At 48.5% G+C, this 24,906-nt stretch overlaps 1 protein-coding gene and 1 pseudogene across 1 annotated transcript in view; both read right to left on the minus strand.

Annotated features, from left to right (window-relative positions):
• The window catches only part of LOC134487031 (large ribosomal subunit protein uL5-like), a 37,138-nt pseudogene extending 14,920 nt beyond the window's left edge, over positions 1–22,218 (minus strand).
• Kazn (kazrin, periplakin interacting protein) overlaps positions 1–24,444 on the minus strand; it is a 990,282-nt gene extending 965,838 nt beyond the window's left edge. Inside the window, exon 1 of the mRNA XM_017593423.3 lies at positions 22,225–24,444. Within this exon, the coding sequence (XP_017448912.1) occupies positions 22,225–22,315 (91 nt within the window). The 5' untranslated portion in view covers positions 22,316–24,444. The remainder of the gene's footprint in view (positions 1–22,224) is intronic.
• Between the last annotated feature and the right edge of the window lie 462 nt (positions 24,445–24,906).

The following is a 24,906-nucleotide window of genomic DNA, read 5'->3' on the forward strand; positions in this document are numbered from 1 at the left end:
CCAGTGTGCCCTGTTCTCCAAGGGGGAAGTGGGCAGGGGTAGCCCTGTCCAACTAGGACTGAGAGTCAGCCTGGTGGTGTGTTTCTGTTCTGTGCTCAGGCTGCTTGGGAAACTTCGTGTCCTGGGGGGGGAACTAAGGGTAAAGGGGAACATGAATGAAGAGGGAGGGCTCAGGACCCAAACCCAGTGTGTGGGAGACTCTTCCAGAGAACTGACCCAAAGACTCATTTTAACACTGAGGAGAAACTGGATGGCAACTAGATCCTTTGTGGGCTGGAGAGGTGGGTGAGTTAGAATGCCGGCCTGGCAAACATGAGGCTCTAAACCTGAGTTCGATTCCCTGGCACTCACAGAAAAAGCCCAGAGTAGTGATGCTCACCTGCCATCCCTGGGGTGGGGAGGCAGAGATGGAAGGATCCATCTTGCTAGTCAGTCAGGCCATTGACATCAGTCTGTTCCAAGCATCACTCTCTCCTTATCTGTCCCCAGCCCCAATCCCTCAGAAAAAGACCCTGTCTCTAATTAATTAATTAATTAATTAATTAGCTAATTAATTAATTAAACAGGCAAAATAAATGAAGAGCAATAAAGTGGAACACAGTTGTAAAAGATACCTGATGTTAGTTAGCCTCTGGCCTCTACATGCACATACACACATGTACACACGCAACTACACATATGAGCATGCATATATATATATAAATTGTCTTAGTCAGGGTTTCTATTCCTACACAAACATGACCAAGAAGCAAGTTGGGAAGGAAAGGGTTGATTCAGCTTACACTTCCACATTGCTGTTCATCACCAAAGGAAGTCAGGACTGGAACTCAAGCAGGTCAGGAAGCAGGAGCTGATGCAGAGGCCATGGAGGGATGTCACTTACTGGCTTGCTTCCTGTCTTACTCAGCTTGCTCTCTTATAGAACCGAAGACTACCAGTCCAGGGATGGCACCACCCACAAGGGGCCCTCGCAACTTTGATCACTAATTGAGAAAATGCCTTGTAGGTGAATCTCATGGAGATATTTTCTCAAGGGAGGCTCCTTGCTCTGTGATAACTTTAGCCTGTGTCAAGTTGACAGACAAAACCAGCCAGTACATACATACAGACAGAAAAAATCATGCTGTTCAAAAAGAAATTTGAAGGTGAGGAAGACTGTAGTAGAAATCGAACTACTCATCCTCCCTTCACTCTATTCCAGCCCCAACCAAGTTTCAACAATTGCCCCACCCTCCCAGACACTCAGGGTATCCCTCAAGTCCACTGAGCCCTCTTTCTCCATATAAAACCTACTCCAGTCTTGTTCTCTCTTACCAATGATTCAGTCTTTCAAAAATGCCATGAACACTACTTTTAAACACACACTGAGGCTGGTCACAACTCCGCAAACCCCAGGGTCACACTCTGAACTGTGGTCTCAACTCTGCCTGTCATTCTAAGGTCTACTGTGAACATAGTAGACAGTGGATCTTTGAATGCATATGTTAGAAAAGGTTTTCTTTCAGGTGAAGCTTTTCTTGAGGTCTGCCTTGACTTCTAGTAGAAGAATAAACAAATTCCTTTCATGATTCTATGAGGCTCATTGGGGTTAACTAGCCTTTTGACATTATGACATCATGCACACCTATGCTGGGCTCCCTTTGTAGCTATCCTGCAATGCATGTGACCTACAGACACATCTGCAGTTGGTCTCCCCATCCTGATCTGTCACCTCCCTGACCTCACTTCAGATACTGTTCCCCTGTCCGAGTTATTTTTCTGTTGCTATGAGAAAGGGCAACTTGGGGAGAGAGGGGTTTGTGTCATCTTACCACTGACAGCCCATCACTGTGGGAAGTCAGAACAGGAACTCAAGACAGGAACCAGAAGACAGGAACTGAAGCAGATACCATAGAGGAAAGCAGTCCACTGGCTTGTTTTCTCTGGCTTGCACAGCTACCTTTCTTATGTAGCCCAAAATGCCTTGACTAGGGGATGGTACCACCCACAGAGGGCTGGGCCTTCTTACATCAACTAGCAATTAAGAAAATACTCTATAAACATGGACATATGCCAATCTGATCTCAGCACTTCCTCAAATGAGCCCCCTCTTCCCAGGTATCAGTAGGTTTGTATCAAGTTGACTGCCTGCTAGAGTCTACGTCCTGTGTATCTGCTAAGTGCTGGCCAATGTTCTAGGCACTAACTTGTAGCTGGGAGATGGCATGCCGAGTATAAAAGCAGGACAAGCAGGCCATACGTCTGCAAAGTCTTGGTGTGAGCTTCTGATGCTGACTGTAGAGGAGAGAGCATGTCCTTGAGTGAGCCAGCTGCCACACACTACCTCATCAGCTCCTGGTACTGCTGTTGACTTGCTGGGTCATGTCTTCTCAAGGTAACTAATGACTCTGCTCCTGAAGCTGTGAATCCAGGAGAGGTGGGGATCGTAGGCTGTGTTCTAAGGCTCTCATCTATTCCACTCAAACTGACCAAGCAGAAACTCAGAGGCTCAGCTCAACAAGTAGCCCTGCTAGACGGTAATGAAGAATCTCCCAAAAGAAGCCTCCTCTGGGAGGCAGGTATGGGAACAGGAGCTATCGGTGTTTGTGAGCCACCCAGCAACCAACTCAAACTTGCTGTGGTGGTTTGATTGAGAGTGGCCACCATAGGCTAATATATTTAAATGTTTGGGCCGGGGAGAGTGGAACTTTTTGAGAAGGATTAGGTATGGCTTTGTTAGAATAAGTGTGGGTTATTAAAGATGTGACTCTAGGGGTGGACTTTGGGGTTTTAAAAGCCCATACCAATCAGTCTCAGTCAGTCTCCTCTGTCTCTCTCTCTCTCTCTCTCTCTCTCTCTCTCTCTCTCTCTCTCTCTCTCTCTCTGCCTGAAATACTGAAATATACAAATCATGTAAGGTTATAGTTACTGCTACAGCACCATGACTGCCTGCCTTCCTGCCTGCCCACTGCCATGAAGTTTCTGGCCTAACCCTCTGGAACTATAAGAAAGCCCCCCCCCCCCCAGTTAAATGCTCCCATTCATAAGTTGTGTTGGCCATGGTTTTTCTTCGCAGCAGTAGAAAAATAACTAAAATACTCGAATTCTCTGTAAAATCAGCAAGTGTCCTTAACTGCTGAGCCACCTCTCCAGCCCAGCTTACTTTTGGAGAATATGCAAAGGTAAGTCAATAGAAGAAAAAAAAACACCTTTCTCATAAATGCTATTGGGATACAGGGAGTCTGGAGAGATGATTCAATGCAAAAAGAGTGCGCACTGCTCCTCCAGAGGACCTGAGTTCAGTTCCTAGCGCCCACATCAGGTGACTTGTAACCATCTGTAGCTGCATCCCTAGGGAGTCAGTGCCTCTATCACCCATGATTACCTATTCTCATCTGCACACACACACACACACACACACACACACACGCGCGCGCGCGCACACAAACACAAACACACACACACGCACACACATACACACACACAAACACTAACACACACATACACACACATACACACACAAACACTAACACACACACATACACACACACATACACACACTCAAACACATACACACACACAAACACTAACACACACACATACACACACTCAAACACATACACATACAAACACTAACACACACATACACACACTCAAACACATACACACACAAACACTAACACACACACATACACACACACACACACACACACACACACAATGAAAAATAAGTCTATTTTTTAAATGAATGAATCTCACAGTCAGTACCCCCCAAATAGGCAAAACCACACTGCATGGGAAGAGGCCAGGGCAGAGTCTACATTTGTGAAGAGACCAAATGAGGCATGGGAAGGGGGCCCAGAAGACTCCAGCCTTGGTGAGCTTAGTGGACAGACACATGTCCTTTGAGGACTCAGTAAATGTTCCCTTTAGCTTATATTGCAATTCAGTTTGAAGTCTCAGTGTCCCTGGTGTAGACGAGAGTCTGTCCCCTGATTGTCTACTTTGCAAGTCAGAATACAAGAAAAGCCTGATCACCAGCATATTCCTAAAACAGAAGAAACTTTAAACACACACACACACACACACACACACACAAAGCAGCTGAACAAAAGACTCGATTAAGTTGAGTGCATGCCTTTGGCATCATGAAAACATTTCAAGCAAAGCTCTTAAAATGGTCTAACTCCAACTCCTCCATTCTCATCTCCAGCCTGGCTCCTTTCTCAACACGACTTGTAGGTCTTCTAGAAGTCTCTGTTCAAATGCGCCCAAACCTGAGCTGTTCTACTTCGCACCCCAGGTGTTTCCTACCCATAGCTTCCCCCACCCCCATCTCTGTCAAAGGCTTGCTCTAGGCCAGGCACCATTCTGTACCATCCACCCATGCACATTTCAACACCCTTATGGCTGATGGCTAGATAAACCCTTGGCTGTTTGGAGGACTACAGGAGGCTTTCAGGTGCTCAGAGCCAGCATTCGGAGTCCAGGGTGGCATAGCTTAGATCACAGAAGGGTGAGTGGGGGCTTCTGGGTACAGTGACTCCATTGTGCAAAGACCAGCAAATAACCTGTTGGGGTAGTTTGAATAGGGATGGCTCCCGTTGGCTCTTAGGTACTGACACTATTAGGAGGTATGGCCTTGATGACGGAAGTGTATCACTGGGGTTGGACTCTGAGGTTTCAAATGCTCAAACCAGACCCAGTGTCACTCTCTCTTCCTGTTGCCTGCCAATAGGAAGATCTGACATCTGCATTTAATGGGGCCTGTAAACACAGCCCCAATTAAATGTTTTTCTTCATAAGAGTTGCTGTCTCTTCATAGTAATAAGGACCCTAAGATACCTGTTCATCCTCGTATTTGGTCCCAATGACCAGGGAAGTGAAACATCAACAGAGCTGGCAACTCCTTCAAATTCTGCTTACTCGTAAACCCTGGTGCATAGTTTCTCAGGCCCTATCCAGAATTGAAAGCACCAGACTAGGGGTAGGGTGGGGTGAGGAGTGGCTGTTGTTGAAATGCGGAGTGCAGGGCTTCACTGGAGTTTCTGATTCAGTAGGTCTTAGGGCACAACTCCAAAATATGCATCTTTAACAATCTCCCTAAGGATTGCTGGCTTGGGACCTCATATTGAGAAGCTCTTCTGCCACCTGAAGTAGAAGTCACTCAAGGTTCTTCCTCTCTCTCTCTCTCTGCCTCCCTCCTCCCTCCCTCTCTCTGTACGTGCATGCACGCATTTACACACATGCATACACACATATGCACATGTGCTTGTGTGCAGATATGCATACCAATGCACATATGCATGTGTGTGTAGTCTACGGAGGCCAGAGATCAATGCCCCACACTTTCTGTAACGACTCTCCACCTTATATTTTGAGACAGGATCTCTCTCTGAACATCAAACTAACTGAATCCTCGATGTTGGCTGGCTCGTGAGCTCATGACCCACCAGTCTCTGTCTCCCAGCACCAAGGTCAAAGTTGCATGCCCTACATGTGGCTTTTGAAAGGATTGTTTATTTTTATGTGTGTGTGGCTGTCTTGCCTGCATGCATAAAAGTGCATTTTGTGTTTGACTGGTGCCCTCTGAAGCCCATAGAGAGTGTCATGTGCCATGGTTGTGAGCTGCCATGTGAGTACTAGAAACTGAACCCAGGTCCTCTATAAAAGCGCCAAGTGCTCTTAATGACTGAGTCACCTCTCTAGCCCCAGGAGTCCCCTGGTCAGTAAGCCTGCAGTGAGTCTGGGCTTCATAAATTCAAGAGGGAAGTGGAGACTGCACACTAAACAAGTTTCTGAAGCTATTACAAAACACTGGGTCAAATGACCATTCTAGAAAGAATTCTTCCCACCAAGGCCCCTTGCGTGGCAAAGTGGGTTTGGGTTGAAAATGCTTCTAAGTGCTCAGTGAGCGCTGAGAGCTAAGCCCAGCCATGGGCAGCTGAGATCTTCCCTGCAGCCAAAAGAATTCCAGAGCTGTGGGTCTACCCTAGTTTGCTAAGTCAAGCACGATAGTACATGCCCATATCACGGTACTCAGAGGGTATAAGCAGGAGGATCGGAAGCAGGAGGGCCTTTGAGGCTATTCTGGACTTTATGATAGACCGCCTTAAAAAGGAAGAAGCAAAAAAGAATTCTAGAATGAGGCCTAGCCTCCCCTTGGCTACTCTACAATGCATGCCAGCAGGTGAGTGCTGCACGAAATACACAATTTTCATTAAATAACCTTTCATTGACAGCTATGGGAATCCAGCCAACTCGTCCAGTTTTATCCTTGGATGTGTGTTTGGATCATTCATCTTCCCTCCTCCTTCGATAAGAGGTGACCCTGCAGTGTTAACACAAGCCAGCCACAAGATTCTTCCTCTGGACCTGGAGCCCAAGGTGCTTGGCACTGGGCCCAGCAGTTGACAAAATGGCACCTGGTTATCCCAGCGAGAGCAGCCAGGTGCTCTGTGAGGCTGATTCTGGCTGTGTGCGCTCACTCGTACACAAATCAGCCACCTAGACAGCTCAGCCACCACCACTGTTCCTCCAGTCAGCAGTCAGTGAAGGGCAGTCGTCCTGCAGCTCTTTAGGATCAGTGGAAGAGTAGGACTGTCTTCTGGCCTGAGAGAACTGAAGGTCACGGTCACCAGAGTAGGACTGACTGTGTACACTAACATAGGACAGAGCAGGGAAAGGTTGCGTGTCCCACTCGGATGCTGCCCATGGCTGGGGACAGCGGATGTTTGGACTGCTCCAAGTACACAAACCTTCATCTCAGGTCATGTGTTTCTCTCTAACCCTCCAAGCTCCTAGCTCATGAATGAGCCTTTCCTGTTTGACCTACAAGCAGTAACAGTGCGAAGAAAAAAGTCACACGGTCAGTAAAGGGTGGCACCGTAGCTCATACTCCAGTCTGACCCCAAACCCATCCCTTTACCTTTGTGTTCTTGTCACCTTGAAGGACTTGAGGTTCGGACCCAACTCCTGACACATGACTGTGCTGCCAGACACTCCCTTCCCTCTGCACACCGCTGCGGGTCTCACCCAGATTTTAAGTTATAGACGTAAGGATATCATGGATCCTATTGGGTGATGGATGTGTGTACTCAAAACACGTGTCTCTGCTCTCTCAGGAGGCATATGTAGTCAGAGAAAGAGCTCAGAATGAAAGAACGCCTATAGATGAGAGGTCAGGCGAGCATCTGCCCGGCAGCATCAGAAAGCAGGCGTCTTTCGCTCCTTCCCAGTCATACCCAGTGGCCTATAGTCTTTATCAGTCACCTCTTATTATAGAAAAATGGCCTAGAAATGAGGGGTATCAAACTCTGTTTAAAGAAGCCAACATAGATGCCAGTCTTTATAGACAGCATCGCCCCTCCGGTCAGCCTCTTGATGCACAGAGATAGCTGAAGACCACTCTCCTCTCTGGGCTTAAGTGGGGCTGTCCCTGCCTCAGTCTAAGTAGCAGGCTCATGAAACCAGCCAAGAGTACAAGGTATCAGGGCTGCCTCTGGGCTCCCTCCTGTATTCTCATCCCTGCAGCTTCCCAACAAGGGTTTAAACGCAGACCTCCTCGACTCGTAAAGGCTTCATTGGCCCACTGCTTACAGTCCAGGTCTTAAGCATCATCCAGAAAGATGATGCTATTCTAGATGACCACAAGCAGAAATATTGATCAGCAGAGTCTCCGAAACATCGGGGTTGAGCTGACAAAGCAGGGTTGAAAGGAGCTGAGGAGACAGATCTAGAATCTCCTCATTTACCACCTCTCCACCCTCCAGCACTAGACTCTAGCTCTCTTGTCCACCCGGAAAGGAGAGAGCTGTACACGTCCCCCTTATCCTCCTGCAGACAAGCCTGTTGTCAGATTCCAGACCTTCTCGTTGTTCATCATCCCAGAGTCACTGTCCCCTAACTGAAGTCACCCCTGCTGTCACTGGACTGTCTGCTTGCAGACACTGAAAATGGACTATATCGATCTATTTCTCACACTTGCAAGCACAAGGACCCAAGTTCATCCCCCAGAGCTTACATTTAGAAAGTAGCATGGTACGGTCGTGGCACTGGTAAGGCAGAGTCAGGTAGATAGATCTCTTGGGGCTCACTGGCCAGCCAATGGAGCCTACTTGGTGAGCTCCAGGCAGCAAGAAACCTTGTCTCAAAAGTAAAGAAGGTGATGCTCTGGGGACAAGTCACAGTGCCAGGTGGCTTCCATACATATTTGCACCGGATACACACAAACGCGTTTGCTCCATACAAGTGTCAGTTCAATCAAACAATGCCCCAGCCAACCCCACGTTCAAGCCTAGACACCAGGGTTATCAGAATCTAGGATTGTGCAGCCATAGGAAAGCTTATGCTGAGACATGTTGTGGGAATCCAAATGCACCTGCCTCGTCTCTCAGGATCATCAAAGAGAGAGAGGAGCTGCGAGCCTCTCAACTCTATCCTCCTCACAAAGCCAATCAGCCCAGGGCTTCCTTCCGTTTTTCTCTCTGCTCTTCAAAATCACCAATTCTCTTCTGTTCTTCCTGGCAGCTTACCAAGTCCTCAACAGCTTTGTCACGGCTTCTGTACCCAAGCTCGGCAGCTCCGGGTCCCAGTTCAGGCCTGGTGTATCATTTGAGAAGTGCATTACCCTGAGAGGGAGCCACAGCTCCCATCATTTGTGAAGGATGTGCACACACATGTGTGCACACATGCGTGGAGGCCAAAGGTCAATGCCATGTGACTTCATTCACCCTCCACATTATATCGTGAGACAATTTGGTTCCTATTGCTGTGGTAAAACACCACGGCCAAAAGCAAGTTGGGGAAGAAAGGATTTACTTTATCTCAGCCTTCCTCTTCACAGCCCGTTATCAAAGAAAGTAAGGGCAGGGAGCTCGAGGCAGGAGCCTGATGGCAGAGTTCAAGAAAAGACCATGCAGGGATGCTATTTACTGGCTTGCTCCCCGTGGCTTGCTCGGCCTGATTTCTTATACACCTCAGGACAATCTGCCCAGGGGTGTCACCCTGCCACCCCACATCAACCATCAATCAAGAAAATGTGTCACAGGTTTGCCTATAAGCCCATCTGAGGAGGCCTGCAGGAGCATTTTCTCAATTGAAGTCTTCCCAGGTGACCCAAGTTCATATCAAATTGACAAAAACTGACCAGGACACAGGAATCTGAATCTCGCTGATTGGTCCAGGCTGACCGGCCGGCGAGCCTCAGGGATGCTCCTGTCTTTGTCTCCTCAGCATTGGGCTTACATACATGTGCACACTATGCCCAGCTTTTTATGTGAGTGCCTGGGATCCAGACTCAGGTCCCCATGTGTGCATGACAAGCACTGGAGCAACTGAGCCATTTCCCCAATCCTTTCGTGATTCCAGAGTCACCCAAGAGACCAGCTGGGAGGACCAGTTTTTCTTACAGAGCACGGGACTCATTTATCAGGGACACTTCACTGAGCAAAGCCCCAAGGCCCCACTGGCTGCCTTCTGGCCCCGACATGGCTCCACAGTTCTATCCCCAATGCCAGTGGCCACAAAGGAACTTTTGTTTGAATCGGGGACAACCAGGGTGGTACCACCTGACAAAGTGGATTTCTAATGACCGCTTAGCACTCAGGGGACAGAGATGTGGTAGCTGGAGCCTCCTCGGCTGGAGGCACCAAGACCAAAGCAAAATGTCAGCTGCCTCAGCCGGCTCTTACAGAGGAGCACGCACTTCCTCAAAGCCCCCCAACTTTCTCATGACCTTGTTCATCAGCCTCAAAGGAAAATGGCTGGTCCTTCATGCTAGAGCAGGCAAGAGTGCCTTTCTTTGCTCCAAGAACACATGTTGCCGCCATCGGCTTCCTGAATAACACCAGTTCCTGGCCTCCTGTGTCTCTGGTATAAAGTCCAAGAATTCTGTAATAGGAAGAAAACCCAACTGGCTGCTAAAATGTGGTTGGAGTTTGGTTAAAATTGTTAAATTTTCTTCAAGCCAGTTGGAAGCAAAGGCTGTCTCTTCCTGTCTTAGATTCTTTTCTTAGCTGATCCACATTGTGCACATACATGTGCATGCATATACATGTGCATGTATATGTGTGTGCATGTGTGTGAGCATGCATGTGTGTGAGCATGCATTGTGTGAGCATGCATTGTGTGAGCATGCACATGTGCATTGCATGCCTGTGTGTATGTACATGTGCACACATGCATGTCAGTACATGTGTGCACGCACGTGTGTTTGTGCATGTGCCTCTGTGTGTGTGTGTGTGCGTGTGTACATGTGTGTGTATATACACATGGGTACACTCATGCAAAGACTAGAGGTCAACTCCAGGTGTAGCTCCTCAGACACCACCTACCCTGTTTTCTGAGACCTAGTCTCCTCTCTCTGCCTTGAAGTCATCAATTCAGCTAGCCTGGCTGGCTAGTGAGCCCCAGTGAGCACCTGTCACTATCTCCCAGATGTTGGGATTACAAGGTTATGCACCTGTATCCATCCAGCTCTTTTCACACGTGCTCCTGGGGATCAACCTGCTCCTCATGCAAACACCTTACTGACCGAGCCGCACCCAGCCTGACCCAGATTACTAACTTGCTCCTGGCCTTGCTTTCTCTAGACCCCCAAGAGTCCATCCCATGTGTCTCATGAACAACAGAGTCTTATAACCTCACTTGGCCACAAGTGTCTGGCCACAAGAGTCACCATCCAAATGCAGGGGGCATATGGAGTCCAGGTTGGAGAAGCCATTCCCAAACAATTGGAGATGATTATCTTCATCACGTCTTTCTGGGTAAAGGGGTCTGCATGATGCCAGCCTTCAGTGCTCCCAGGCAACCCAGAGTCACTGATACACACTTCTCAGAAGGTCTTACCCTGAGCCTGGCCATTCCTCAGTCGTTGTTAGGCTGAGGGTCTCAGTGAGTGGTCTTTCTCTACCATCCCTGGCCTGTTTAATGCCTCAGGGAGTTTAGGGCCTAGAATCTTCTCTAGACAATCCCTGGCTCATCTCTTAGGGGCTGTTCACCTCCATGGAAGGAGACATTAGCCCACCAATTCCCAGGTTTAGTGGGAGAAACACAAGTGGGTTTCCAGCTATCAAGGAAGTTTGGACCTGTACTGGGTGATAAGAGACCCCAGAACTATCTCTGGCTATAAAAAATATTCATAGTTAAGGTTTGAGTCCTTAACAGAAGGTGGGGACACATCACAAAGGAGGGAAACAAATGCCACACATACAAGCTATTTCCTTCCTCTGACCTCCCTCAGAGTTGGTGCAGCCAAAAGCTGCCATCACCACTCCAAGGCATTAATTACCCAGGGACACTGAGGGTTTTGCTTTGCAATGGCTGGTCAGTCTCTATCCTCAAAGAACTATGAGACACATGACACAACTTCTGGCTCAGGTTCCTTGACTGTCCTCAGGAAGGAAGCTTTGGACCAGGACAGAGTGTCCCAAATGTACTCAGCCCTCAGCAAGAGTCAACTCAAGGCTTGATCCCGTCCACTGGCATGCAGTGCAAGCCTAAGGAGCTCCCAGGTGGATGTTCCATTCAGTGTCTGGAGCGAGAGGGGCAGACAGGTTCAAGGTCTGTCATGAGTGGTCACATGGAGTCACCATAGTTCAAGTGGGAGAAAAACCCAAAATCAGTCATCCACGGGAGCCCAGAAGCATAGATGGGAGCAAACATAGGCAAAGAGAAAAAAAGGAGCTGAAGCAGCCAGAGGAACTTGGGCCCGTCCTGTAGGACCACACAGCGCGTCTTACTATCTTAAGCAAAGCCTAGATGTTCTGTCTCCTGGGAATGGAGAAGAGACACTTCCGGGTACCAAACAGCATCTACATTCGGCATCCTCAACCTCTGGCCCTTGGAGAGCAGTCCTCTCTCAGAAGTGTACGATTCCCCTCCAGCCTAGAGATCCTTGGGAATGTCTCATTTTCAGAGAACAAATATGATGGACCCATGTGGAGAGGTAAAAAGCTTCCATGGCATTTAGAAATAGAGCGGTACATGTAAAAATGATTTCCTATAGCAAAATCTGCCCAAGGCTAAAGATTGTCCCCTCAAAAGACACCTGCATCCTGATCCTTGGCATTTACCTGTTACCTTACATGGCATAGGGTCTTTATGGATGGGACTGGGTTAAAGGTCTAGTTGTAGGAAGGCTTCCAGGGCACTACGTGCCACCCCACCTTCCTAAGGCAGAGACAAGGAGATCACTCGCAAAACAAGAAAAGGAGCAGTGTAACCGCAGAAGCAGAGATGGGAGTGCTGTGGACACGTGCTAAGAAATGCCGGCAGTCCCTGGAAGCCAGAAGGAGGTGAGCAGCAGCTTCTCCTCAAGAGCGCGGGGAGGTGGGGTACAGCCCTGCTGCCACCCTCATTCCAGACTTCTGACTTCCAAAACTCGAGAGAATAAGAGTGTTGGTTGGAGCCGCAGTGTTGTGGAAGTTGGTTACAGTGGCTGAGGAAACAAATACATCCACAGAATAGAGTAATGAAATACAGAATCGAAGGTCACAGTCACAGTACGGGTGGCCAGGCTGAGACTTGTCTCAGAGGCCTTGTGGCCTTGTTAAGTGATGTTTGAATGTTACATTGCTGGGATGAAGACATCAAAGTTACACACAAACACACATACACACAAACACACACACACACACAATTAAAAAAAACAAAAGCATTTTTTAAATATGATGAAACTTGTCTATCTGGATAAGAGTGTTATATCGAGGGGGTGGGAGTATTAGAAGCAGAATGTTCTTAAACTCACTACCCTGGTCTTTCCTCAAAGGTGTGAGGTTCGAACTTACATTCCTGGGAATTTGTGGAAATCCTCAGTCCAGAAGTTAGTCTTCGCTATGATAACAGTACCTCAAGGTAAAGTATATCAAATACTATCAAGGTTCTATCAAGCAGTATCTCAAGGCAAAGTCCCAAAACACAAATACAAAATTCAAACTTACAGAGCACACAAAGAGCCATCGTGAGCCTGAGTCAAAGCTGTCCCCGAGAGTTGTAGATATGGAGCGTGAAATTCCTTCTTCAGATAGATGATTTAGATCAGTGATTCTCGACCTTTGGGGTCGAGTGACCCTTTTACATGGGGTCACCTAAGACCATCAGAAAACGCAGATGTTTATATCACGAGTCGTAACAGAGGCAAAATGACAGTTATAAAGTAGCAACAGAAACAATTTTGTGGTTGGGGGAGTCACTAGAACATGAGGAACTGTATTTAAAAAAATTCCCAGCATTAGGAAGGTTGAGAACCACTGGTTTAAATAGTCAAACAAATTAAACCAAGAATGAGAGAGACAAGCTATTATCTTAAAAGGTAAAAGAGTATCTGGTAGATTTGAAAGCTACTCACACAGAACCTCCCGAGATTGATAAATAGAGAGACATTTAAATAAAAATCGGAATGTCTGGAGTTGGCTGGAGATTAGACACAGCCAGAAAGAAAATTAATGAACCAGAAGATTGTTATTAAGTCGTTTTGCAGACCACAGCTGAGAGGCAGAGGTAGGGAATATGAAAGAGATCAGTTTGAAAACACCAGTGCAGATGAGGAATATCTAAGGGTGAAGGGTGGAAAGAATGGAGAGAAAACCCTGTCTACAGAAATAACCTGCCAAAGCTGGTTGGTGGCATGTGCCTGTAATCCCCGCCCTTAGGAGGATAAGACAGGAGATAGGTTCAGGGACAAACTCAGCTATATAGTGAGACATTATTGAAAGAGGAGGAGGAAAAAAAGAGAGGAGAGGAAAGAGAGAGAGGGAGGGGGAGTCAGATCTAAGCAACATATGACCCAAATAGGATAAATAAATTTAGATCCATTCCGAGACACCAAGTTTATAGTAAAACTACAGAGCCTGCAGAGTGAAGATTTTTAAAGGCACGTGCTTCGCAAAGGCAGGATACCTATGGAGAAACGACCCCAAGATCACTACAGCCAACAGTGGTAACAGAAGGCTGAAGAAAGAAGCATGCCGTGCCTAAAATGTTGAGAGAAAATAACTCGACATAGAAATCTGAGTCCAGCTATTCTTGTTCAATGAGCATGGCCAAAATTGAACCAGAACTGTCCATGGCCCAGCTGTCTGTCCCGATGCTGCCCCTGGCCTCCATCAGGCCTGGCTCCAACCACCCATGGTAGTCTCAGCAACTCTCTTGATTCCTGCTTAGCTTGACCTTAACCCAACTCTTCACTCTTGGGTGTTCTCCAACAGACAAATTGGAGTATCTCCTGGTACAGGCAAGGAGAGTTCACCTCCAATCTTAATTTCCTCGTCTGCCTGCCTCAGGATTTCATTACTGCCTTACCTCAATGCTGATGAGGGTGTGGCCCAATCGTTAGCATCCTAAGGCTCTTACTCCATATCTTCCTCTATCCCCTCCTTCGGCCAGTCCCCTTACCCATCCCTCTACCCAGGAAACTGCTTCACTAAATACATGACTCTAGCTGGAGACCTGTTTCTGGCTCTACTGTAGACACCCAAGGGATTCCCCATATACCACATCTGACCAAAGGCCAGGAACTCTCCCTGGTGCCTGGGGTCCTCAGGTCACTCAGAGACTCCCAGGGACCCAGAAGACGTTCTTTCTGAGACTCACTTCTCACCCCACATTCAAGATCAAGACATCTGACTTCCCCTTGCCCTGAGGGGCACTTCCTCTTACAAAGTCACCTGAGAAGTGGCTGTCTTCCCTGGGCCACGTCATGTCTGTTGTCTCTTAGACCAGAGATGGGTGGCTGCAGCCTTCTGTTTACTCTTGTCCTCAAAGCTGACCTTCTCTGTAAGCTGCTGTGCGCTTACAGTGGGTTTCTGATAATGACTTCAGAAGATCAAAGGCAAGAACGAAAGGTTTAGGAAATCCCAAATTGAACGTGGGCCCCTGCTTGGTGGCTCAGCTGCCATTGTGGCTTTAGCTTTGTGTCTGGAGCCCACCGGAGTAACCTTCTGGTGACTCAGGCCGAGGCTCTCTCCTGGGCATGCTGTACTGCTCTGAGTGGTTTAAAAGAAAGGCTGTGCACAGGCCTTGGGGTGGACACTGATACAAAGGATGGAAGAAAATGTGTGTTCTGTTCTGGTCAAAGCCTAGACACTGTGTCTGCTATGTCTAGCTCCTGTCTTACATGCTCTGGAAGATGGATGGCAGTTGAAGTGATTCAAAAGACAGTCAGAGACTGAGTTAAAACCTGGGGTAGATCGGCGGGTCTGAATGTCTCCCCTGTGAGAGGTGGAGGGGAAAGGATGTGGAAGGGACCCCAGTGCCACCCCAGGACAGCATCTCACAGTGGTTATAGCATCAGGATGACAATCTCCCCTATGTTAAACATCCCCCACAATGGCTCTCTGGAGCCTTCTAATACCCCTTACTGCTTGGTAAGTCCTCCAGGTCAGGGCACAGAGAACTTCACTTCCCATCAATCCCCACGGCGGGCTGAGCTTCACTCCATAGCCAACCACCTCTCTAGGCACATGGTGGAAGGGTGTACTTTCCCTCTAGTCTTCAAAACCCACAGTTCCTCACATTTCCTTTGGGAAGAGCTTCGGGAAATTTGTCTGGCCGAGAGCTTTGCCCATGATAAAGTGGTTGTCTGGGTGAGGTTTGGAAACATGGAAAGAAGCAAAGAAAACTTAATTTTAGGAGCTGCGTCAGACAACCGAACACACTGGGCCAATTGAAAACAGCTCTTGTGAAAGTGATCAGCAAACCACATCCAAGAAAAAGATCAATGGAGAAGCCACCCCTCCTGGAGAAGAAAAGGCACCTTCTGGGCTCCCACCCCTCAGGGGATTTCCAACCTTAAGAAGGCTGACTCCAAGAAGGAAACTAGTGGTCGGTCATTTAATCCCTGGAGTTTCAAAGATAAAGCCAAGGGTGGTGTTGGATGTCTATCTGACCCCAACAACAACAACAACATATGCATTTTTCTAATTTTTCTGCGATATCCACCACTATTCTACCAAAATCAAGACCTTTCCTTTTGCCCTGGAATGCTGCCATCAAAAACAAAAGAATAGGTTTGATGTGGCGGTGCACGCCAGTCACCTAATCACTTGGGAAGTAGAGAGGGGAGAATCAAGAGTTCAAGGCCGGCATCGGCCCCATAGAGTTTGAAGTCAGCCTGGGTTGAAAAAGAGATCTGGGGAGATGGTGTAGTCAGTCTACAGTGCTTGCCACACTAGCACCAAGGGCTGAGTAACAATGTAAGAATCCCACACATGCTGGGGTACGTCTAGAATCTCAGTGTTGGAGAGGCACAGACAGGCGGATCCCTGGGGTTCACTGGCAGAGTCTAGTCTGCTCTACACTACATGATCTACAGATCAATACGAGGCTTTATCTCAAAAAACAATGTAGACGGGACCTGAAGAACAATGTCTGAGGTTGATTTCTGCCCTCCACACATGCACATGAACACATGCTTATACACCGGTACCCACAGACATTTCCATGTGAACATGAATACACACACACACACACACACACACACACACACACACACACACACACCATGAAACAAAAGAGCAGAAGATGGATTGTTGCTAACATTAGAAACAGCCTCACCCCATGGAATCTGTTCACTGGAACCAAGGCCTTCCTGGTGATTTCAGTGGGACAGGGCCCAGAGTCCAACCATCTTGAATTCTCTCTCCTTTGGTAATAACACACACACACCCAAACTGAGGGCAGAGGTGGCTGCTGGAGGAAGATTGGCTGCCATCTTGGTTACAGGCCTAATGACCCTCCCCAGGCCCGTTTTCAGTGAGGAAACATTACTAGTCCTGATCTGGCAAGGGATGGAAGGAACCACACCTCTGGTTTCCAAATGGCTGTAGCTGTGCTGTGACCAGCGGGTGGTGATAAGCAGCAGTGTCAGCAGCTCGCCCTGCGAAATCTCAGTGTGGGCTATCAATCACAGGGTTTCCTGAAAAACAGCCAGGCAGGATGCTGGACCATGATACCCCACCTTGGCGTTGTCTAGGCTAGATTTTTGTCAATGTCTCACAAGCTAGATCATTTGAGAAGAGGAACTGTCAATTGAGAAAACGCCTCCAATAGATTGGCCTGTAGACAAGTCTGTCCAGCATTTTCTTCTTCCTTTTTTTCTGAGAAAATTTTATTGGCCTTTTGGATAAAGTTTATTCACCAGGAAGGATGATGCCATCATACTTCTGCTGGAACCAGCACATGGCCTCCTCTTTGCTGATTCTGTGTTTGGTCCCAGTGCAGTCTGTTCTGTGCTTTTTGTCTGCGATGTTGAAAGCTGGTCTACCCAGCATCACCTAGAAGTCCAGGCCGTACATGCCGATGTTTGGGTCATATCTGATGCCCAGGTCAATGTGTTCCTGAAACCCAAAGCCGAAGTCGCCAGTATCAGAGAAGTTATTCTTCTGTAATTCGTACTCTCGCTCCGTTAGGCCTTTGTCCAGAATCTCCTCTGCCTTGGCTCCACAGACTGCCGTGAACAGCAATTCTCTCATTTCTCCGGATGCCAAAGGACCTGACAGTGTATCCAGCTTAGAAAACACAGGGGTCTGGCCTGTGAGCTGCTCCAACACCTTGGCTGCTCAGGTCTGTCTGTCTCTGCCCTCCCCCACACAGATATTGAGGCAGAGCTTGCGGATGTGAAGTTCCCACATGGGGTTCTCCTTTTCAACCTGATCATGCGTCATGGTGGAGAACAGGACGGGCTATCCAGCGTTTTCTTGGTTGGTGATTGTTATGAGGTAGCCAAGTCTACTGTGGGCAACGTCACACCTAGGCTGGTGGTCCTGAATGCTCTAAGAAAGCTAACTGGGCAAGCCAGGAGAAACAAGCCAGTAAGCAACATCCCTCCATGGCTTCTACCTCAGTTTCTGCCTCTAGCTTCCCACCTTATTTCCAGTTCTGACTTCCCTCCATGAAGAACTGTACCGTGTAAGCTAAGTAAAGCCTTTGCTTCCCAAGTTGCTTTTGGCCATGTTTTATCTCAGAGATAAAACCCTAAGACAGGAAACCTTAATCCATGTTGTCATTCCCACAGATGGAGAGACCGGAGAGGTCTTCTCTGTTTTGGGGCATCTTCGTTTGTTTGGCTTTTTCAAATGTGCTTAGCTTGCTCCGTTCACAGTAGAAACCCCAAATGTCACTTTCTTAACCCCTCACTTGTAAATCTGGAGACTGGATCCAGATAGATATAACATCTTATTTGAAGGGATCTCTGTGTGTCATCCTAAAGACAGGGCAAAGGGATACAGTCTTCAGGGAAAAACAAACAAATGAACATGGTAACCATCTAAAAATGACCAGGCTGGCCTGAATGGTGAGAGACAGATGGACAATAATGGCTTGCACAGTTGAGTTTCTATGTAGTATGGTGTAGGGGATGAGTCCTTATCTGTGCTCATAAGAAACCTTGTGGTGGCTTCATGACTGCCACAGGAACTGCAGAGCTGCAGCAGTTCCTCAAGTGATGAAACCCTGTCCTCTCCTCTGGTCTCTCCCCCCTTCCCTGCAGCTGGGCCTGAGTTCCTGCAGTGTCAGCAGAACACAGTGGACAGGGTGACTTCAGTCTCGCTGGTCAAGCTCTGTAAACCCATAGGAATGCTTTCTGTAATAAAGGATGGCCTTGCTGGGCACTAACAGAAGGAGAAGCCCTTGGTCCTGCCAAGGTTGGACCCCCAGTGTAAGGGATTTGGGGGGGGAGCAAGGGAGGCAATGGGGAGAGGAACCCCCTTATAGAAGAAGGGGAGGGGAGGGGATAGGGGGCTTAGGGACAGGAAACTTGGAAAGGGAATAACATATGAAATATAAATAAAGAAATATCCAGGGGTTGGGGATTTAGCTCAGTGGTAGAGCGCTTGCCTAGGAAGCGCAAGGCCCTGGGTTCGGTCCCCAGCTCCGGAAAAAAAAAAAAGAAAAAAAAAAGAAAGAAATATCCAATAAAAAAGAAAGAAAAAGAAATGCTTTCTGTCCAAAACACTCAACGCAAATTAACTCAGGGGGACATGGAGGCTGCTTCCCAAGTCAGCCTCTGGTACAGGAAACCAAGTCCCTTCTGAGTTGTGGTCACCCCACAATGAATGCTAGGCCAAAGGTGAGTCAAGAGTCTCCCACCAGACACGCCCACTCACTAAGTTGGAGACGTGCCTGCCACACATTTCATGAGCTCTGAAGAGGACAAGGGGGATTCCTTAGCTACACCAAGGTCAAGAGTACCCTGGTGGGCTGGGGAGGGGGGGCTCAGTCAGTACGTGCTTGCTTTGTGAGCACAAGGACCTGATTTTGATCCCCAGAACCCGAATTTTAAAAGTCGGGTGTCATGCAGGACGTTGCTTGTAATTCCAGCACTGGGTAGGCAGATACGGTCACATCCATGGGTGGCACTGGCCAACCAACATAAGCCACTTCATGAGTTCTAGGCCAGTGAGAGACCCTGTCTCAAAACAAGGTAGTTGGTCTCTGAAGAATGACATCTGAGGTTGGCAACTGGCCTCTACATGCACACATAAACACACACACACACACACACACACACACACACACACACACACACACGGGGCGGGGGGGAGAGGGAGAGGGAGAGAAAGAAAGATACACCCAGACAGACACACAGAGATACACCCACAGACAGAAATAGAGAGAGAGAGAGAGATACACCCACAGACACACACACACACACACACACACACACACACACACACACACACACACAAACTTCAAGAGTCCTCAACAAAACACTGAGTCAGAAGCACGTCTGGGCACACACTTCGCAGGCCAGTGAAGAGACAGATACGATGGAACACTGCTCCGCTACACCGAAGCCAAGGACACACTTGCTGGAGCCTCCGCTGTCCGTCCCATCAGACTTCCCAGCATCCTTAGCACAGTGTTGAAGAGAAGCCAGAAAGAAGAGTGAGGCTGGATAGTGCACTGACAGCTCCCACTTGGAGGCATCAGGCAGGAAGGATGGAGCCTTCGTCTGCCACACCTGTGTAGACCAGCCACCCTCTCACTGCTGTTTGAAGTTGACATAGAAAATAGGAAATTAAAAACCCTGTGCGCTAGGAGTTAGAAATAACTGTCAAAACAAAAACGGTGAGGTTCAAGCCACAGGAGTTAAGCATGGCACCAAATTCTCTCTCTCTCTCTCTCTCTCTCTCTCTCTCTCTCTCTCTCTATCTCTATCTCTATCTCTATCTCTATCTCTATCTCTATCTCTATCTCTATCTCTCTCTCGAGTAGTTTTCATAAAATGGAAGGATGGGGACCAGGAAAGTAGTGTAGTTGAGAAATCATGGTGTCTCGTTTCCTCAAGATAATTTGCATTTACAGCCAGCCAGACCAGCATCCCAGAGCAAGGGCCATACCTCACCCCGTAGATCCTGCAGGTCTTGGCAGCACGGAGGGCACATAGGGAACACCTCAAGAATACACAGGGCTGACAGATGCTGTTCCCTGGGGAACAGCCGTGATTAACCCAGCTGCAGAGCTCTGGAGTCTGCAAATCATTCCAACACACATTTAAGATCTCCTTTATGATACTGACCGGCTACCAATGGCTGTCTGGAGACAGGCCAGCTTTCTCCTCATTCCCTCCACCTCCTAATTTAGTGTGCTCCCTGAATGCAGGCTAATGATTCCTCCTTGTGTTCTTTCAGGGAGAGTCCTCCCTAGAGAAGATTAGCTGGCCCTTGTCATCCCGTCCTGCAGTGGCCTCTCGACATAAAGGATGTTTGGTGTTTTGTTTTCTGGGTTTTTTGGTGGTTTTCTTTTTACAAAGGAGATTGAGGGTTTCGTGGCCTGATTTAGGTCAGGGTGCTTGAAAAGGAAGGAGGATAAAGCCCCAGGGGACCCAGGCGCTTTAGAAATGCAATCTGCCTTGCCCCAGCAACCTCAGAGAAGCAGGGCAATTCTTGGCCCTCCTGGGGTGGAAGTCACCTTTCTAGATAGACTATTCCACAGACAGATGGAGGAGTAGGAGATTCTTAATCTCTGGATAAACCAGAATCAATCTGTGAGGCAGACAGGTATGTTCTGTGCTCCTGGATTTTTTTTTCCTCACAGAGTCCACTGCGCCCTTCGCTGCAAGACCAGAAGTCCACACAAGCCTACACAGAAGTGTCCACCGTGGCCCGTGTAATGGTGCCTGGCACCCCCCACTCCACAGGTGAGCTGACTGAGGCACAGAGAGGCTCGAGAGCCCGTGTGAAGACAGGCAACTTATAACTTACACAAGCGAAGCCAGGACTCAAACCCACGGTACACAGGTTGCCTCCCTGTGCACGTCGTCTTAGAAACAAGCAGGACATTGAAATCTCTTCCATGCCATGCTCCTGAAAGCGCAGAGCCTTGGGTTTGGTCAGACCAGGAAGGCCTGAGTGCAGTCATTTTGTTTTGTACCTAGAATGATAAAGCCCACCGATGAGGAAGGGTCTGCCATTCTCAAGGTCATGGGACCCCCAACTCCCATGAAAGCACCTGTGTGACACGGCCCCAGACTCTGAAGACAGTGGTCTTCCCAACACCTTCCTGAGACTCAAGGCAAAATACACTTCAAACCCAGTCCTTTCCTCAGTAGTAATGAACTCAATAAATAAATTAAAAGATCAGAGAAGCAAAGCCAGGAGTTCTGAATTGATTCCCACAGCACCATACGCACCGCTGGTGGGCTTTCTCCCAGTGACCACTCACATGGGGTCATTCACCCCTTCCTGACTTTGGTCTGTAATCAACCGCACATCTCAGCAAGATGACTGACAGCAACGATGTCAACTTTTCTACCTACGACCTACGAGTAAAGGTTGCTGCCTTCCTTGCCAGAGAGATCCCCTACCAGAGCCAAGGGCCAGAGAAGATACAATGGTGAGCTTCTAAACAATTCCAACAGTGCCTCCAGGCATGGCTGCAGCAACGACCAGGATCAGAGAGGCAAGGAACAGAAAGGCAACTAGTCCAGGACTGTCAGCTATCCCCAGAGGCAGGCATGCTCACCAGTCTACCTTCTCTCTCCTGGCATAGTTTCCCTCCTCCAGCAGCTGGTCAGAGAAAACAACAACAAAAGACAGAGACGCCCACCCCCTCTCCCCCCTACACACACACACACTCATCTTCAGGCCCCAGTGGTGGCTTCAAGTCTCAGAGTCAGGCCTAAAAAGTTCATCATTTAGAGTGACAAACATAACCATCCATCGAATCCCAGAATAACGATGAGACGACACTGACAGACCTCCACTACTGGAAGATTCTGTTCCTCACTCTCTGGCCACATCCTACCTGCTTCCATTAGCTGGCACTGTTGGCCGAAGACACGGGAGAAGGTAACACGGCCTGTGGGGGAACTGGATGCTGTCAACACGGACTCCATGACGGTCTGGTAGGTCCTTGCGGTTGGCCTTGTGGCTGGTGTCCCACCAACAGGCTTTGCCACTAGCGCAAGAACAGTGGTAGATTTGGGGCCACTTGTCCTCTTCAAGAGAATGTTCCCGCCTCCAAAGTTTACAAGGCTCTGCACTCAGCTCTGTCTTTGTGGGTTTTTTTTTTCTTTTCTCAAACCTGTCAGGTGAGAAATGACACCGGAAGGCTCTGCAAATAAGGGGGTGGGGTGTACAAGCCTTAGCGGTAGAGCTCAATCTAAGCTGCCCCAACAGGAGTTACTTCCTCTGCTCCAGAAAGAAGCCTGGATGTGGATGGGCCGCTCCTGTGACTAGGGAAGAGCCGATTCCTCCTCAGCCACACTGGCTAGAGAGGTCTCCAGTCCTGCACCGGCAGCCAGCAAAGCGCTGCCCAGGCTCCCTGGGGAGCTGGTCTCACAGGCGGCAGTCCGTGGCTCCTGGGTCCTGGTTGGATCTCTGTGGCTCCAGTCTGGCTTCTGGGTCCCAGGGGCCGCTGCAGCCTGGGGAGGCAGCAAGAGGCGTGCGCAGCGACAGCAGTAGCGGCGGCAGCAGTTCCAGCGGAGCGCTCTGCAGCTGCGGGGGCACCGGCGTCGCTGGCTCATCCTTCACTCCTCTGAATGCCTTTGCCTTCCAGTTCCTGGCCGCCTGACCTGACGGTGGGAATCCACGCGATGACACGTGCTGACAGAACCCCTGCTGCGACCTACTGCAGCGGTGTCCCTAGCCTGCTCTGCTATCCCCTCTCGGTGATGCAAAGGGGGCTGTTACTTGGAGAGAGCTCCTGGATGTGGAAGGGAAGTGCTAACTCAGCCCAGCAGGCTCCAAGGCTGGAGTAACCTCTTCATGTCCACAGCCAAGGAAGCGTCAGACCTGGGACACCAGACTGCTGGCCATGGAATTTACAGATCCAGGAGAGGAGACCAGAGACCAGAGACGAGTCATCCGTTTCTCCCTGAAGGGAGAAAACAGCGAGGGCTGTATCTTAGACACCCTAACCCTGGGCTGGGAGGAGAATGTTCAGACCCACTATTACAAAGGACAGGGGCAGTTAGTCTAGAAAGTGGGGATAGCCACAGGATACAACCACTGCCCCAGTGACACTGGGTCTTAAAGTTACCTTAGCATCTGACAAAAATGGTTTTAAAGACACTGCCCCACTCTAGCTCTCCTGGTAGTGCTTTCTCTAGGGAGTCAACTCCAACATGGTTGGGGCTCCAGGGCTGGCAATCACCTGGTTAGACAATGACACTGGCACCTGGAGGTTGTAAGCACGAACTCCAATTTGCCAGCTGCAGTCACTCAAGCTCTAGCGTGTTTTTTCCTCCAGAGAAGTTTAAAGCCTCTTCCTGATTGAAAGTACCAGAGAAAACATCGCAGCTCCTTTAGGGACACACAGGCTTTCTGACAGGAAGGAGCTTCTCCAGTGACAGCCCTGGGTTGGTTGTTTTTTGAGACGGGTTTCTTTCTCTATGTAAATCAGGCTAGCTTGAACTCACAGAGATCCGCTGCCTCTGCCTATGGATTAAAGGCCTGCACCACCACGACCAGTTTGTCTTCTGGTGTCTTAAGTGATTGAGCACCTCTTTCCCTGTCATAGGAAAGACTCTCTTTTACATCATGAAGTCTTAGACAACAGGAATCGCTCTCTGTGACAGTGAGGGAGAGGCTCCAAGACAACCCCAGACTGGGGTCAGAGGAAGCCTTGACTTTGGGTAAGAGAAGAATACCCTAAGGCAGAGGGGAAACAGCCTGCTCCAGAGGCCAGAGTAACCATGGTGCTCCCTAGGATTCAAAGTCATCAAGCCGTACATGGTCTGGTTGGATAAATGGAGGCACTGTGACCAATTACATCAGGGTAAGTGGCACAAGCCAGAATGCATGGGTCTGCACAGTTTATACTGGACTGATCCTGTCCATGGTACTGATGTGAAGAGTAGTGGTTACAACATGTGAAATTAATTTTACCACACCCTCACATCTTTGACAGTAACTGTTCTTAGAAAAAAAAAAAAACAAGGAGGACGCTGGGAAATCTAACAGGTGTCTTTCAGTTGGATTCATTGTTTCGCTTTATCCTTCCTTAATTAAACGCCTAGTAGTCCCTGGAAACTGTAGTAGCCTCTGGTGCTTCCTTCTCTTGTTCAAGCTCTTGCCCTGTGATCTGGTCCCGTTCCGTTTCCTGTCTTTCTTCCTGATTACAAGAGTGTCCTTTGACTGCTACACATTAAACACTTACTTATCCCTAGGCTTTGGTGGGGTCTTCTCGCTGTAGGTCATCCTCCTGTAGTTTTGCAACTGATATCTGTGTTTTAACTAGAAACAAATGTGGTCAGACCCACTGAGTTTTGAACTTCCAGTCTTATTTACTAATCTTGCCAAAGACATGCTCCCTTACCTCTGAGTCACGAAGTGAGCCTCCTTCTAACACACTTTTACCTCTTGTGCTGTGATGGTTAACCTTGACACAACCTAGAAAACAGCCGGGAAGTGATATAGACCAATGCACTGTCTGTATCAGGTTGGCCAGTGGGTATGTCTATGGGGAACTATCTTGATTATATTA

The sequence above is a fragment of the Rattus norvegicus genome, chromosome 5 (genome assembly GCF_036323735.1).
Source record: "Rattus norvegicus strain BN/NHsdMcwi chromosome 5, GRCr8, whole genome shotgun sequence".
Classification (NCBI taxonomy): domain Eukaryota; kingdom Metazoa; phylum Chordata; class Mammalia; order Rodentia; family Muridae; genus Rattus; species Rattus norvegicus.